The sequence below is a fragment of the Lycorma delicatula genome, chromosome 1, assembly GCF_047948215.1.
Source record: "Lycorma delicatula isolate Av1 chromosome 1, ASM4794821v1, whole genome shotgun sequence".
Classification (NCBI taxonomy): Eukaryota; Metazoa; Arthropoda; class Insecta; order Hemiptera; family Fulgoridae; genus Lycorma; species Lycorma delicatula.
In genome coordinates, this window is record NC_134455.1 from 293,797,909 (window position 1) to 293,816,276 (window position 18,368).

General features: G+C 32.7%; 1 protein-coding gene across 2 annotated transcripts in view; it reads left to right on the forward strand.

The window, feature by feature from the left end:
* The window catches only part of escl (embryonic ectoderm development protein escl), a 60,299-nt gene that overhangs the window by 32,605 nt on the left and 9,326 nt on the right, over nt 1–18,368 (forward strand). For both annotated transcript variants that reach the window (XM_075379507.1, XM_075379517.1), the window contains exons 6-7: nt 6,088–6,327; nt 12,563–12,715. In XM_075379507.1, coding sequence (XP_075235622.1) covers nt 6,088–6,327; nt 12,563–12,715 — 393 coding nt within the window. The remainder of the gene's footprint in view (nt 1–6,087; nt 6,328–12,562; nt 12,716–18,368) is intronic.

Below are 18,368 nucleotides of genomic sequence, written 5' to 3' on the forward strand. Positions count from 1 at the left end.
TTGAAATAATTTGGACATTTCTCTTGTTGCTGAGTTTGATGTTTCCAGAGCTGTTAGCTGGCTTATACCTAGTGCAGATGCAGGAATTGACAATACCTTGCCCTTTATAATGAAAAGGATGATCTGCTTTAATAACTACAGTCCTTGCATGGATCTACAACTTAGGCCCAAGAGATGTATTTTTGAAATTTTGATACTAGTTTTGGTTTTGCCTGTTCCAAAGAAGGGCAGCTTTCATATGGTTGGCAATTACAGGTCAATATCTGTATTGTGTTGTCGCTAAGATTTTTGAGAAAATTATCCATAACTACTTGTATAGAGCAATAAGCAATTTAATTGGTCCAAGAGAGCTTGGTTTTATTGTGATAGATAAATGTTGACTAATCTTAACCCGTTGCCAATCTTTGACGGAATATTCCAACGTAGCTGATGTGCATGACTAGGCCTTTTGTTGGAATATTCCGACGTCAACTTTTTGTCCGGTTTTATCTCGTTTTCTGTCATAATATTCCATCGTTTTACGTAGTTTTTTTTTTAGTAGTATTCTGCAATGATAGATAACACTAGTTGTTAGTTTTAATACAGTGTAATGTGAGGGATTTACATGTGTATTTGATCGTAATCAGCTGACCCGCTGTAATGCTGAGTTGTTTATTTATGATGTTCTGTGAAGTCGGACTGTGAGCACTACATTTCTTATTACATTGTGAAATTCTATAAATATATCAGTATATAAATGTATAATTATGTAAATATTTTGTTTGTAGGTAAAATAATAAAACTAATTGCCTAAATATTTTGTACATAATGTGATGGAAATTCTGCAGTTATTACATATATTTGTTTGTGTTTAATAAAATACATTTTGCATAAAAAAAATTGTTTTTTTGATTACATATTTGGTCATTATTAGTACATACATTAAACAAACAAAAAAAAATAGAACAAGATAACATTCATCTCTCTAAAAAAAAAAAAAGAATTCAGTAAGGGGTTAGCCATATGTTGTCTTCAGTTGCATCCTTAGTCAAAAAGAGAGGTCAGGTGGATAGTGTGTATTTTGATTTCCGTAAAGCTTTTGATGTGGTTTCACATAATATCCAATTCTGTAAACTTTCTTGATATGGTATAACAGAAAAAATGTTGAAATGGCTGGGTTCATATCTTGAAAGTAGATCCTTTCACGTGAAAGTAGCTAAAGAGTTTTCTGTAGAATGTGCAACTTCTGGGGTTCCATAAGAATCCAACTGGGCCATTGTTATTTATTCTTTTTGTTATTGATATCACCAACAAAAAAAAACCAAAACAAATATTATATGTGGATGGCATCAACATCTACTGAGCTATTAACAATTTTAGTGATTTCCTCTGGTGTGCAAATTTATGTCAACCTAATTTTCAAATGGTCTATAAAAAACAAGTTGCCAATAAATCTTGTTAAAACCATTCTCATAACATTTTCAAGGAAGACAATGTCTACATGTTTCGAATATAAAGTAGCTGATTAGAAAATCCTGTACATAACTAATATCTGTGACCTGGTATCTACTTTGATATCAAACTACTGTTTATGGCCATGTTGATCAGATGGTTTTCAAGACCAGAAAGAATCTGGGCTTGCTTCTTTGGGTCGCTAGAAGATTTCATAGTCAGCATAATCAAACACCTTTATAAGGCTATTGTAAAACCAATATTTCAGTACTACTCTACAATCTGGAATTATGATAGAGAGATAACCTAGTAAGCTGGTTGAGGAACAGGGTCTGAACAGAGCTGTCCAGATTAAGCTATTATCAGCAATCCACCATTGATCTCTGTGTGAGAGTGGTTCTTTTAGGAAGAGGATTGCAAGGTTTTGAACATTCCTGCTCTCGGCACAAGAAGAACCGTATACGATTCGCTCTTTGTGTAAAAGGTTCGGAATGGATATTTTGATGTCGATATTTCTGGCTTTGGACTAAAAGTATCTAACATTAAAAGCAGAAGTCAAATTATATCTGTCTATACATATAATGGAAATTTGGCTCCTGTGAAAAGATCTCCATACAATAAATTCTTTTTGTGCAGCAAAGAGTAGGATGTCATTGCACAAAATTGAGTGCCTTAAAAGAAAAATAATTAGCATCCTTTCTTAATATTTATGGAATACATAAATTCTATACTCACAAATTTTGTGATATCTTTGTGTATTGTACCAAATGAACTGCTGTATGTACTTTTTGTTACCTGATACAAATGTTATTTGTTGATTGATGTTATATATGTTCATTTATATTACTTATATGTATTTATTTATGTTATATGTACATAAATTTTTTGTTTTATCTATGTTGATTGTACCATATACCAAGGCTTAAATAGCTATTCTCTTGTGCAAAATAAAAATAATTATCATTGTTATACAAGACTGGTTGAGGCCTAATATTACAGTATTTTAACAAATTTATCTAAAGATAATTGTTTGCAGATTACAGTCTTTCAGATCATAACTGCTAAATTGCAATGACATCATTTACTAATGAAAGCACACATCAGTGATTACATTTTTTTTTTAAAAGGGCGATCAATAAAGATTCACTCAGAAATTTGAGAACCTTATTGTCAAAAACAAATTGGGAAAATAATAGCAAAATTAGCTTTGATAAAAAATTGAAAAACTTTCTTAATGTTTTTTGCAAGGCCTTTTTTGTGGCTTGCCTTTTAGTAAAAAAGAAACAAAACTAAAATGCACTAATTACTAAAGAAATTGTAAATTATAGCTCTATGCTAAAATATTTTTATGAAATGTCTTAATATTATATATCTAAAATTTACAAAATTATTTGAAAAATTTATATAAATTTATGATAAGGTGATTCATAAAGCTCTAAGATATATTGTCATAATTTAAACAGTAAATCTAAAACTATGTTTACTGTTATCAAAGAGAAGTGAATTTGAAAATAAAACTTGTCAATTAACAGCACACAAAATACAAAAGAACTCGGTTTCCATTATCTCATCCCCTATTCATATAGCATTAGGAATGTAAATAAATTCTTTTCCAGTATTTCAAATAAAAATAATATTGATATAATTTAAACAAAGCTATTCACCTTGGAAGGCTTTTGTTGATAAATCAGTATTTTTATTTCTTGTTGATACCTAGAAAGTTAAAAACTTTGTAAATATAAGGAGTAAATATTGAGTCGGTATTGATATTCCTGGCAGTATTTAAAAAAAAATCATATGTACTACAAGGCAAATTCGTAAAGTAAGGGCCATCGGCTTTACATTTAAATATTAGTGGGTCTGAACACAGTTTCACACATGCAGGGCCATCTATCGGCTATTTATAAAACCACTGCAGTTGTTTTGATTCAGTAGTAGTTTGCCTGCCGGCTAATGCAGATCGCAATGTCAGTGACAATCACTTCTCCCACCAATTGTGAAGTGGGCGCTGTAATTCAATTTTTGTGTCCAAAAGGATCTTCAGCTGCTAAATTCCATCGGGAGTTGTGCCTAGTGTATGGACCAACAGTAATGAGTGAAGGAAAGGTTAGACAATGGTGTAGAGACTTTAAAAATGGCCATACAAATGTGCATGACGAAGAGCATTGTGGCAGACCCAGACCAACAAATATTGTTGAACAAGTGTACCGAAAATTGCAATGTGATTGGTGATAGACAATTAGTGCTCTGGCTGGTGAATTTCCGCATGTTAGATGCACCTCTATCTACACGATTGTTACAAAAAAGCCTGGATGTCACAAATTGTGTGGGTACTGAAAATGCTCACCGACCAACACACAGAGCAAAGAATGTGCAGTGGACGAGCATTTATGGACTGCTAATGACAAAATGGAAATGATTTGTTTTCCCACATTGTTACAAGTGACAAGACGTGGATATCCTACACAAATGCAGAATCGAAACAATAGTCAATCCAATGGCACCATTTAAGTTCCCCAAAACTGAAAAAATTTAAGCAATCTCCATACTAGAGTTAAAAAATGTTGGTTTATCATTTTTTAGGATGAAAAGGGCGTTATTTTGATGGATTTCATTGAACGTGGATCAACAATTACAGCTGATGTGTACTGCAAAACTCTCACCAAACTGAGAAGTGTGATCCAAAATCAATGACGCGGGAAACTCAGCATAATCGTACTTCATGACAACACGCTTCCTCAACCACACTGCCATAACCAAGAAGAAGATTCAAGATTTTCGTTGGAAACTTTTGGACTACCCTCTGTATAGTCCCGACCTTGCACCTAGCGATTACTTCCTCTTGCATTTGAAAAAGTGGCTTGGTGGACAACGGTTTGAAAATAAAAAGGAACTCAAAACTGCCATTTTCAATTGGTTCAATTTCCAGGCAGTGAACTTCTGTATAGAGGGGTTAAAGAAACTGGTGCAGCATTACAAAAATTGCTTACAACTGAATGGCAATTATATGGAAAAGTGAAGTAGAATTGATGTAGTGTTCTCCATATGTAGTAAACTAAAACTGTAAGTAAAAACCTTTTCTCGTGAGTTAATTTTTTCAATGACCAAATGGCCCGTACTTTATGAATATGCCTCACATTATTGCCTCTCTTACATATTTAATTAGTGAATCTTTCAACAATGAAGATTTCCCAGCTTTCTTAAGTCTACCATTATTATTCCTCCTACTCCTACTCCTACTCCTCCTCCTCCTAAAGAAAGGTTTGGCACTTAATTTACAAAATTTTAGCCAATTTAATTATTGACCATATTTTATAATTATCTTAAAAAATATTTTAACATTTCCTGATACGTATTCAACGTAGCTTTAGGAAAACATTATCTTTTCAAGCTGTTTTCCCCATAAATATTTTTTAGAAGATATTTCAAGTAGTGAAGATAAAAATTAGATTCCAGTTTCAATTTTTTGAGATCTCAGTAAAGCATTTTATTTAGTTCCATACATTTTACTGACGAGAAAACATAGGAATTAGAGGAGCTGGTTACTATTTGTTAATTATATCTTACCCTACTATTTGTTACTCATATCTTACCCACTCCAAGCAAACAATTGAAATTTCATCTTTTGATAAGAAAACGCATATAAAAATGTAGGTCTTCACTTCCAAGGCATGAGCATTGAGTCCTAGTGAGCACTCAGTGTTTTACATTTTTAATTAATGCCAAAAAAACACTTGTTTGTTTTATTAATGGCATTGAATTTGAATGTAAGAACATAATTTTAATTTCATTGACTGTATACATCAGTTGTTAAATGAGGTGTGTCTAAGCCCACTCATCACCTACAATGGACAGTAAAGCCAGTGAAACACTTTTGTGAGGATAAATTTTTATTCTTAGCATTTTTCATTTTTGAAAAAATTCACATCAAATTAATTTTCAAATAAAAATTAAATCCATACAAGCGAATTTTTGAGTGTAATACCATAAAGTTGATAACTGATTTACATTTTAAAAAAAGTTTGTACTTAACAGAATCTCCTTTAGTAAAAGCTTTAATTTATACAAATTTGAAATATATAAAATAGTAGTTGTTATTGCCATTTCACACCCATTAAGACCTGATGTGCTTAATTTTGCTTTTCATGCTAACAATTTTGTTTGTATTTCAAGCCCAGTCATGTAAATCAAATCTGATCAACTAACTTAGAACAAAATATTCGCATTATTAATACTTTTATTAATCTATTTAAAAATGTATTATTAGCCAGTCCGTTTTTTAATCAAAACATTAGAAATACATTTTTAACTTAAGGTCTCTAATGATGATCATAAAAAATAGAACAAGTTGGTAATTATAGTGATACTTAAGCTGTAGTTACTTGAGTAAAGAAAATAAATTGTACTTTTATTGAAAATGAAACCCAAGGTTATAAAACAATAAATAGATAAAGACAATGTAGTGTTTTATATATTTTATGGTCTGGATATGATAAAGGTTAAAAAAGAAACTATATAATAAGGCTTGATTGTATTTTATGTAAATTCAACATTGACTCATGTATTTATTCTATTTTTCTCCATTATTTGATTGTTTTATGTCTTAAAAGAAAACTAGTTGATATTTTGTTTCCTTAATTATTATTTATTTTATAGGATTTTGATCTAAAAGGGGAGAGGATAATGTCCTGTGGAATGGACCATTCTTTAAAACTGTGGCGTTTAGATAAGGAGCACATACAAGAAGCATTGCTTGCTTCATATGATTTTAATTCAGCTCGCAGTCCTCGGCCATTTGATTCTCTGAAGGAACACTTTCCTGATTTTTCCACTAGAGATATACATAGAAATTATGTAGACTGTGTTCGATGGTTAGGAGATTTTGTTTTATCAAAGGTTGGTATCATTTATTTTTAGTAATATTTTTTCCAACTGCTTCAAAAATATTTATTACTTGCTTTTTTTTATTATATGAATCCATTTCATTTTTTCTATTCCTCTTCTTATTTGTACTTCAAGGATCATAAATCTGTTGAGCCTCATTGGATGTTCATGATTTTCATTACTACTGCTTTGTAATAATAAACAAGTCCATGTCTAGTATGCCACTTTGTTAGGATTTATTCTTTGTGTCATTCACATTGGATTTATTGTCAGTATTTTATGTCCTGTAGCAGATTGTTACTTATATTATCAGAAAACAAAAATAGACTTCCATTAGGTCATGTGGGTGATGACAGTGTGGATTGTTTAAAGGAAACGTTCATGTAAGTGTCTATACTGTTTAACTGTTTTACATGCTTTGAATCTACAACTACACTGTGTGTGCTGATTTCACAATCAAAATATTGCAGCATGGAAATGACTTTCTTAATTGTATTGTGTATATTTGTGTCAACATTTCTTTTGGTGTAAAATAACACTCATAATTCCGTATATGAGGGTCAGAAAATCTCCATGAACTCTTACAGTAGGAAAGGGACTCCCCAGAATTAAATGTTTTCTGTGCAATATCCTAATGGCAGGTTTATGGGCTGTTTTTTTTTTCTTTTTGCCGAAGCAAGCTTAACAGATGTTGCTTATTTGGATATGCTGCATGTACAGCCCTTTTATCAATTGCAAAATGGACCAGAGAATTTTATTTTGCTGTAAGATGATGGCCTTCTCACTGGCATAGTTCTGTGTAAGATTGGTTGAATGATGTTTCCTTAACTGCTGGATTGGTTGGCATGGATCCAATATTTGCAGTGGTGGCCTCTGTCACCTTGATATGACTCCATGTGATTTTTCCTTTGGGCTTTTATGTAGGATCTGCAGTGTATGAGTCTGCTACCTACTGATCTACCTGATTTGAGGCATGGAATTGAAGCAGTTACTGCTTCCATTGTTATAGACTTACTGGTTAAAGCTTGGAACAAACTCTCCTATTGGTTGGATGTGTGCCACGTAATAAAAAGTGCTCACATTGAACAATTGTACTGAAAAATGGTAAGAGTTACTCTCATTTTGTTTGTGTTTCATTATTATAAGAAAAAATTTAGAGATATCAAGCAGCTTTCAAACCTCTATTTACAGATAGTCTGGTACCCTGCTCATCAAAGCCATCATGTTTATATTACTTGTCTTAGACTTGTTTCTTGAACTAAATTTTTATGTTTTTAGAACTCCTGCATACAGATTTGTTATGAATTGTAAATTGTTCTTCATAATATGTATAATTAATTTATTTTATCATTAGTAATTTTTTTTTTATATAATAAAACTTCTCATAATTGGAATAATATGGGCAAGATGCATAAGAAAATTTTTATTAAAAAATATTTCACATACTTTTTAAATAATTTAAATTAAATCATAATTTATAATATTTAATTTGCTCCATGATACTATTGTTTTGAGAAACTTGAAAATTAACTAATAAAATAAAATAATTTTTTAATTAATAAAATAATTAAATTAATTTTATTAATAAAATAATTTTTTAATTTGAATCTGGATCTATGTGTGATGTTGGATCTGAATCTGGATATATATGGATGCAATCAATCATGTTTTATATTTAACATTGCTGATAAAAGTTTTGTTTTTTTAAATATTTCTGTATGCAATATTTTTTGTTTATAATTGTCACTTTTATTATCTCTTATGACTTTTATTGTGATTTTTATAATTGTGTCTTTGCCTTTTTATTTCACTTCATGGTTGATTTAATGTGTGGCAATTGTAGGCAGAAATTAGTTAATGCATATAATATGTGAAACTAAAAAACAACTTACAGTAATCACACTGTGATAAACTGAATAAATCTTCACCATTCAATACGGTCCAATTTGTTATAAATAACAGTGTTCCTCTTGTTTTCAAATTTTATGTTTTTACATACTGACATTAACATTCCAATAGCTTTTATTACTATGTTTTGGTTTGCCATGTACATTGTTATGAAGTTACCTATATTATCACAGTTCATTAAATTATATAATCTGTATAATGTAATATTTTGGCAGTTTCTTTCAACTCAGCTTGTCTTTTGAATTATGTTTTTGTCTATATAATAAAGTGAAATTAGTGTTTTATGCAAATTTTCATTCATACTAGAACACAAAAGAAAACTAATCCATAAAATATTTATCCTTTATTATTTTTTTGTCCAATACTTGGCTTTTCTGATTGTGAGAGAATCTGGATCTATGTGTGATGTTGGATCTGAATCTGGATGTATATGGATGCAGAGGATACGTTTAACTGTTTTTATTTCTTGTATAGGAGAAAAGTAAATTATTGTTTATAATTTTCGTACTGTATGGAAGTATTACTCTGTAAAAATATGTTTGAATATAATATGATAAATGGGGAAAAAGGTAAAAAGTTATTATATAAAAATACTTTTCTAAACTGAAAATATAACTTTTATCTAAGCGACTCATTTTCTCTAATCTGTTAATTATTGTTATCTTTTATGATTGCGTAGGAGATCACTTTAGTCACTCCATTATCCAAGTCTCTTCAATGGGACTGTTTGGGCCTTCCAATCCTCCCAGTACTTTTTCATACGTTCTGATCTTTGTGCCCTTTCTGGTGTTGAAAATGTTTGTGTTGTGAGTTTTTTCTTGTTAGGGTAAAGCGAGTGATTTTTTCTTGAATTTCTTGTTTAATTTTTTCTTATCTGTGGTGCCTTCTGGTATGAGGCCAATTTCCTTCAAATCCTCTCTTATTTCTCTTATCCATCTACACCCTGTCTTGGTGTTTTTTGAGTTGAGATTGTACTGTACTATCTGTTTCAGAAGTCTTGAATCTTGCATTCTCATGATATGCACAAAGAATCCTAGTTTCCTCTTATGCATGGTATCAGTGATGGGTTCTAACTCTTTGTGCACGACTTTGTTAGGCACAATCCACCATTGCTCATCTTTCTGGTACTTTTTACTGATGCAGGTTCTACCAATTCTTTCGATTTTCTGAAGTCTGTCTTAGATTGTTCATTCAGGTGGAAGAGTGTTTCTGATGCATAAGTGGCTTCTGGTTTTATAACTGTGTTGTAGTGTCTTATTTTTGTGTTTATTGATAGGCATTTTTTATTGTAGGTATACGAGGTTAATTTTTGAGCTTTAGCCAGTTTGTTTCTTCTTGTTTGGATCAAGGTTATGTTGTTATTATTTCTCCAAGGTATTTAAATTGGATTACTGTTTTGATTTTATTACTTCTAATATCTAGCTAGCTTTGTTGATGTTGTTTGCTAGCAGTGCCAAATTGTCGGTGAAACCAAGATAGTTTGTTTTGATTTTGCGGCCTATTTTTACTTTTGGGACATTTTTTAAGCCATTCCCTCATTACCATTTCTAGAGCGCAGTTGAATAATAGCAGTAAGAGCCCATCACCATGGCACAGGCCTGTTTTGATCTCAAATGGTTCCAAGAGCTCATCTGAATTTTTCTTTCAACTTAGTGTTTGTGGGGGTTAGTTTTATCATGTTTATTAATTTGGTATGAAATCCTAGATGTCTTTTTAGTAAGGATTCTCTGAGGATGCAGTCATAAGCTTTCTTGAAATCTACAAATGTTATAACCTTGTCTCTGTTTCTTTTCTGTTCCTTTTTTAGGGAGTTTTTAACTGATTCTGTTGAGAATGGTTCTTGAAAGAATTTTGTATGTTGTGTCTAGGAATGAGATTCTGCTGTAATTGTTAGGGGCTATTTTGTCCCCTTTTTTGTGTAGCGGATAGATGAGGGCTCTTGTCCAGTGTTCTGGTAGTTATTTTTTGATCCAGCTGTTGATGAAGGGCAATTTTTGCTGATCTTCCTGCATGTTTCCAGATATCTACAAAAGTCTTATCTTCTCCAATTGCTGTATAATTCTTCATCTCACTCAGTGCTTGGTAGACTTCTTTTATTGTGGGAGGGTTGATGTTTTCTGGTGGTGGTGTTTGTGTTGAAGTTTAGGATTTCTGTTTGTTTTCACAATTTAGGAGTTAATTGATATATTATATATATTGAAATATATTAGCATATATATATTAGAAATATATTAGAATATATTGAAATATTTAGCTAGGATTTCCGCATTGTCTCTTTATTATTATGGGCCAGTTTACCATTTTCATTTTTTTTGTTAGTAGGGTTGATTTTTAGAGCTGATTTTTTAAAGTTTGTAGTAGTTTCTCGACTGTGTTCTATTGAATTCCTCTTCTGTTGACTTCAGAGTGTCTTTATGGTGATGTCTCTTTGTTCTCCTTTGGGTTTGGGTGGTTTCTTTTCTTTGTTTTATTAGATTTTGGAAGGATGTTTCTGATTTTTGGGATTGGTGAAATAGCCATGCTTGATGTCTTTTCTTCACTGTTTCGTCGTATTTATTGTTTACCATTAATTTTTTTATAGGATTTTATTGTGCTAATTCTTCTGCGATTTGTTTAAAGTTGTTGACAAGTTCTTCGAGTTTATCTGTGATTGTTATTTTTTTTGGTTCTTGGTAATTTTCATTCTTGATTAGTTGGGTAGGGTCCATTTTTCTTTTAGTTTTTGGAGCTTGGTTATGTTTCTTTCTTTGGGAAGTAAATTTAATTTTAATTTTGACTACATAGTAATCTGACCCTGTGTCTACTCTCAGAGGACTTTTAAGTTGTAGATCTCCTTGTGGTGGTGTAAACAATGTCATTCTCCTTTAGTGTAGGTGGGATTTTTCCGGGTATTGAGGTTTCCTCTTTAAATATGTGGATTTTGAGATTAGGTTGTGGTTTCTGCAGAGATTGACGAGTCTCTGCCCATTTTTGTATATTTTCTTTTGGGCGAGCCATTTTCCGATGATGTCGTGGTATCTTCTCCCTAGTTGAGCATTGAAGTCTCTGATTAATTTTGGGGACATTATTTATAGTCAGGTTGAGTAGATCCCAAAATTTTTCTGTTCGGAAAAATCGGAAATGGTTTTTTGGAAAGTTATTTTTATTATTAGTGGGTGCAATATATTTTATAGGCCTTTTATTATAATAGTGAAGATTTTATTAGATGCTTTTAGGGTGAGTGTTGAGATTGTGAGTGTTGGGGATTGTGACTTGAATTCATGTATGGAGTTTATTATTTTGAGGCTGACTAAAAAGCCTGTTCCAAACTGTGGAATATTTTTTGTCACTCTTTTCCGACATATACCATTGTAGAGCCTATATCCTAGAGATTCTGTAGCATCCTAGTCGTGTTTCTTATTTCCTGCAGACCCATGAAGAGAATTTGTGTTGGTCCATTAGCCAGTTATTATTTTTGGTTTACCAATAGGCATGAGGGAGTTTACATTGTATGTGGAAATGTAGATGATTTGCTTTGGTTTGATTTTGGACTTTGTATGGTTCATGTTTGTGTATATAGTACTAGGGCATTTCAATGTTTCTGACCACATGTTGTTATCTTCTAAGTGGCAGCCCACCATATCTGAATGCTGTCTTCTTTGAACTCTGGTGTTGCTTGGTTCAGTCAGTGAAGTATTCCTTAAAAGTCTTTTCACAGTTGACTGTCAAGGGGTCACCTGTGGTGGGATAAAAGTCCCGAGTTACAACTCTAGATGTGATCTAGCGAGGTATGATTTAAAGTTAAATGAAGCTGTCAAGTTTGTTTAGATTCAGTTAACCAGACAAATTTTTCCTGTTTGTTCCAATTATATTAGGCACACCTTGTGGAGGCTCATTCCAACTTTTCTAAAGTTATTATGTTGGAGGAAAGTTATAAGGTCTGGTGCTAAACACCCAATCTGTTAATTATGTTATAGAATGAACAAATTTCGTGTGAACTTTTGTACACAGTAAAACTTCATTTTTCTTCAAAGAATAATTGAATTTTCTAATAAAATAAGTAATGCTGTTTTATGAAGGGGTATGTAATGATTAGTGATCCAAATCAAAAACTTGGCTTGAAAAATGGTTCGTGATACTGCAGGGAGAATAAGTTAATTTGCAAGTTTAAGAAAAAATACAAAATACAATACGACTAGTCTGAAATTTCTTATTGAAGAAATAAGGTCTCTCTGGTTTCTCTTTATTTACGAGTTAAATTTATTTGATTTTTTTTAAAATTATGATTAGCAAGTCTGTTACCAAATTTTGTTGTAGTATTTGTGTTTTTATTGGAGTTCTTTGCATTGTGTGATTTCAGTCTTGCGAGAATTGTATTGTTTGTTGGAAACCTGGAAGGCTTGAAGATACTGAACTAAGGAACAATGAAACAAATGTTACTATTATTCATAGATTTGAATATAAGGAGTGTGAAATATGGTTTGTAAGATTTGCCATGGATTTTTGGCAGAAGGTATGTATGTATAACTGTATTGCGTCTCATTTGTATATATTTTTTTTGTAATTAGCTTTTCTGGTGAAATTAATATGATTACTGTATCCAAGAAAATGTAATATTTAATAATCATTAGTGTAGTATTTATTATCTTCCTTCTCTTCAATTGAATTATTATCCATGCATAGTTTAACAAAAGACAAGATTGCTGAAGTCAGAAGTGTAAGTAGCAGTCACAATAAAAATTAGTTCTACATTCAAAATATATGTTATTACACATTAAGGTATTAGCTGCCTATCAAAAAACTCCTTAGGATCTTGTATTGGCTGTTAAAAGAAATTGGTGTTCTCTATTTAAAGATCCTTGTGTACAGCCAAATTTACTCATCTACAGATAAGTTTTGTTTTTTCTTAACTATTTTCCATATTTACTGGGTAATAAATGCTAATTTTAGAACACTGTTAAAAAATATCATATAGGAATTGAAAAATTTCAATCTGATATAGACATTATAATTAGATCAATCCGTACCAAATCATGTAATACAAAATTAAAATGTTGCTGATAAAATTTATTTTTTATCGTTTGGCACAGAGCTTAATATATTTTGAGAGTTGAAAGTGAAGGTTATTTTATTTTTAGGATATTCTATATGTTTTTGAGTTGTCAATGTGAGCAGACACATCAGCCAATTTTACACTTTTCTACGAGGATAAGTCAATTATTATCCACAATGTAGTTATAAATTTTATTGCAATACAAATAGGAAACTTACATGTACATAATTTTTCAACATATTCCCCTTGCATTTCAACGCACTTGGTTCATCGTTGCAAAGCTTCCTGATGCCCTCATAAAAGAAGGTTTTCGGTTGAGCTGCAAGCCAGGAACGCACCGATTCTCTCACTGTTTCGTCTGAGGTAAATCGATGGCTCCTTAATGCTTCTTTGAGTAGACCAAACAAGTGGTAGTCAGAAGGGGCAAGATCAGGACTATACTTAAGATGAGCCAGTACTTCAAAGTTGAGTTTCTGTAGCGGTTTAGCAGTGTTGGCAGCAGTATGTGGACGGGCATTGTCATGCAACAACACAACACCTTTTGTCAGCAGTCCTTGGTGTTTGTTTCAAATTGCAGGCTTCAACTTGGCAGTAAGCATCTCACTGTAACGAACACTGTTTATTGTTGTACCCCTTTCCTTATAATGTTTTAGTACTGGGCCTTGTGAGTCCCAAAAAACCATAAGCATCAGTTTTCCTGCGAATGGTTAGGTCTTGAACTTTTTTTTTGTAGGGCGAATTTGGATGTTTCCATTCCATACTCTACCTTTTACTCTCCAGCTCGTAATGATAGAACCATGTTTCGTCACCAGTGATGATTCTATCTAAGAAGATATCCCATTCGTTACCGGAGCGATCCAAATGTTTTTGGCAGATGTCCAAGTGCGAACAAGTGTGTGTTTTGGGACCCATCTTGCACAGACTATGAAACTGAAGTCTGTTGTGGATGATTTCGTAGACAGAACCGTGACTAATTTTCAGACGATGTGCCACTTCATCAACAGTTACTCGTTTGTCTAACAAAACCATGTCACATGCACGCTCAATGTTTTCCTCATTTGTGGTGGTAAACGGTCGTCCTGCTCTGTCATGCATAATACTTGTTTGACCATTTTTTGTTTTATGTAGTTGATTTTTTAAGTTTAATAGTTTTAACTTTGATAAGTTGATTTTCTAATTCGGGAGATTATTTTCTTAATTTTTTTTTTAATTAGGATTTCATTTATTACAATATTTAACTGAATATTCTCCATAATTCTTTTTACTCTATTTGATAACTTATACAACTTGGCTTTTCTTTCAGTACTGTATTAAGTTCAAGTTGTTAAAAGCTTTTAAAATTAGACTTTGAATTAGTTAAAGCAGGGTACTGTGTTAGCAATATTACACAGTGTGTCTGAAAAGTTCCCAAACTAAATTAAATAAAAATAAAAATTTAAAGGTGAATGAATTTACTCACATCAGCCCTCTACATAGAACCCTTCTCTAATTATAAACTCACTGCAGTGCCAGTAGAACCCATCAAATGCTCTGGAGAAATCACTTTTTGGTATTGCCTTCAACTGCTTGATGGTTTTGCCCTTTGGATGGCTGGAATGTCATCAAAAAAGCAGCCTTTCATCTTCAAATTGAGTTTCGAGAACAGAAAATAGTCTGCTGGAGCCAAGTCGGGTGAATAGGGTAGGTGGGGTAAGATGGTGATTTGATTTGATTTTGTTGTTTAAACAACATAATAACATTGTTAAAACTGTTGCCATGTGTGCCGGACATTGTCATGCAAGAGAGTCAAACTGCCCACATCTCAGTACTCGAGCTGGATTCGACGAATGTGACACATCAGACATTTCATTACTTCCAAATAGAATTTAGAATTCACGATTTAACCAGTTGGGACAAATTCATGATGAATCAGGCCCTTTGAGTTGAAGAATGCAATCAACATGGTTTTCACTCTTGATTTTTGCTTCCTGACTTTCACTGGTCTTAGTGCTGCAGGACTCAACCGAGCAGCAGATTGACACTTCGTTTGCATATCATACATGAAACACCAGCTTTCATCCCCAGTTATAATTGTTTACAAAAAATTTGGGTCACTATTGGCAGTCTTGAGCGCAAGAAAGACACACCTGTTTTGGTTTTTCGGTCAAGAAGTGTGGAATGAAGCATACCTTTCGGCAATTCATTTTTTCTGTTAGAATTGTATGTACCATGTCTTTACTGATGTTTAGCTCTTCTGCTATTGCCCGAAAGGTAAGATGAGGTTGTTCAAACAGGAGCACGCGCACTTTCATAATGTTTTTGCCTTGAACAGCTGTTGACAGTCTCCTGCTTTGTTCATCATCATCCAACAACTACTGTCTTTAAACTGCTTCCATCAAGTGTATGTTGTAGTACGAGATGCGGCTTCATCACCAAATACTTGCTGTATCATAGAATAAGTTCCAACAAAAGATTTCTGAAGTCAAACACAAAATTTTATCTCGCTTCTCTGTCGCATGTCGCATCCCTCGGGGCATCTGCATCGGTGGCATCTCATGTGGCTGGGCTGAACACTGTGGAATGTGATCAGTTTGAGGGCAAGAAAATGTCCTCCGTTAAAGCCATTGCTGGCAAGGAACGGAGGGGGTGGTGTAGCAACCTGACATGCTACAAGGCGGGATCTTCTTCCCTCAGAGGGGAATTGAGATATCGCATGTCATAAGGTCACATGAACACAGTGTACATGGCTGAATATAACTTGAGACTGGAGTGATGATGTTTTGTACACACACTTGTCAGACATCGTACTACGTAGTTCCTTGGTTGTCCGAGAGATGGTGGTACTTGTATCGACTACAGAAATTTATTTTGGGTACTTTTCAGACATACTGTGTATACCAGGGATGGCCAACAAGTCGACCGCGGTCGACCGCAAAGGCTTTAAAAGTAGCCCGCGAAGCCAGAGTTGAACAATTTGTTCTAACTTAAATAAATGATTGAAATTCTTAATTCTATAATTTAATCTTACAATAATAAATTATTTGTGAAACATACACATACTGCTTATATTAATCCTGATAAGATAAACAATGTAGTAATACTGAACGCGCTCTGTCGGCGCTAGTTGGTAGCTGTGTGGCCGTGTGTCTCAACTTGCTTTTTCTCTGTAGCGAACATAGACAGGGCGCATATTAGTATCAGTGTGTGTTAGAGAGTTAGATAGTAAAGTGACAGTCAGTGATAGCGAACAGAAGTAAGTATGTTAGTTATTGTTTTAAATATTCCGTAATAATATCTTTAGTAGGTAAATTCTAAAATAATATTTAACCCTATTATTTTAGAATGAATAATCCAAGTACAAGCAGGAAAAAAACGTATCATTATCACAGTGAATGGGAAGAAGATTATTTCTTTACTATGATGAAAGATAAATGTATCTGTTTTATTTGCAATGCAACAGTAGCTTTGTCTAAGAAAGAAAATGTTAAAAGACATTATCTAACAAATTATAAAAATTACGAAGAAGATTATCCACGTGGCACTGCGTTAAGAAAAACAAAAGTGCAACAACTGAAGGCACAAATAACTGCACAACAAAATAGTTTTTTAAAATACAATACAAATTCGAAGACAGCTACGATTGCTTCATTCAAAGTTGCTGAAACTTTGATTAAACACAACAAACCATTTCAAGATGGGGAAATATGGAAAGAGGCATTCATTAAAGCTGGAGAAGAATTGTTTCAGAATTTTAAAAATAAATCTGAAATAATGACATTAATCAAAAGTATGTCGTTATCGCGAAATACAGGTATGCATAGAACAGAAGGAATGAGCCGAAATCTTGAAGACATTTTACATGAAAACATTAATAAATGCGTTGTATTATCACTGCAGTTTGACGAATCTACGGACTATATCGGTACTGCACAATTATGTGTTTTTATTCGAATGGTTTTCGACGATATGTTGGTTACAGAAGAATTATTAACTATTATTCCAATGCATGATCGCACAAGAGGTCAAGATATCTTTGATTTATTTAAAAATTATATTGCACGAACAAATTTTCCAATCTGCAAGTTGGTATCAATAACCACTGACGGGGCTCCAGCAATGATTGGCAACAAAAGTGGCTTCATTGCTTTGTGTAAAGGTGATGATGACATTCCAAATTTTATTGACTATCATTGTATCATACATACTCAAATATTATGTTCAAAAGTGTTAAAATTCAATCATGTTATGGATGTTGCGTTTAAAATTGTAAATTCCATAAGATCTAAAAGTTTGTCACGTCGTCAGTTTCGCGCTTTGCTGAATGAATGCGGTGAAGAACACAATGAACTGTTACTTCATACTGATGTGAGATGGTTAAGTCATGCTACATTTTTAGCAAGATTTAGAGAACTTCTGCCACAAATAACCTCATATTTACAATCTAAAGGTGATTCATATCCGCAATTAAATGATCAAGAATGGCTTCTTGATCTTGCTTTTTTCTGTGATGTTACTGAAAAATTAAACCAATTAAATCAGCAACTACAGGGTAAAGGTAAAACAATAATACATATGATTAGCATTTTGAAGTCATTTAAGGAAAAATTAAATATGCTTGCAATGCAACTAAAGCATCGTGATTTAAAACACTATCAAAATCTGGCAGATGAATCTAAAAATAACAAGACTGTTGCTTACGACAAATATGCTGATGTTATTGGAATGCTTCTAAATGAATTTGATAGAAGATTTCTCAAACTAAGTGAACTTGAAGATATTGCCTGATTTTATCTTACCCATTTAATGACATCGACGTTGAAAGTCTTGCACAGAAACTTCACAATTTTCTTAATACTACAAATATAGCAGAATTAGAAGAAGAAATACTAAATATTAAATGCGATATAAATCTAAAATCAATGGTTTCAGATTGCAATTTTTGGAAACTAATAAGCAAAGATAAATATCCAAATATTTGGACAATTGTTGCTCGTTTCAATGCCTTCTTTGGCTCCACATATTTATGTGAATCCGCATTTTCTTATATGAATGCGATCAAAACAAAACAGCGATCGCAAATAACGGATCTACATTTAGAGTCATGCTTAAGAATTGCTTTAAGTTCATATGAGCC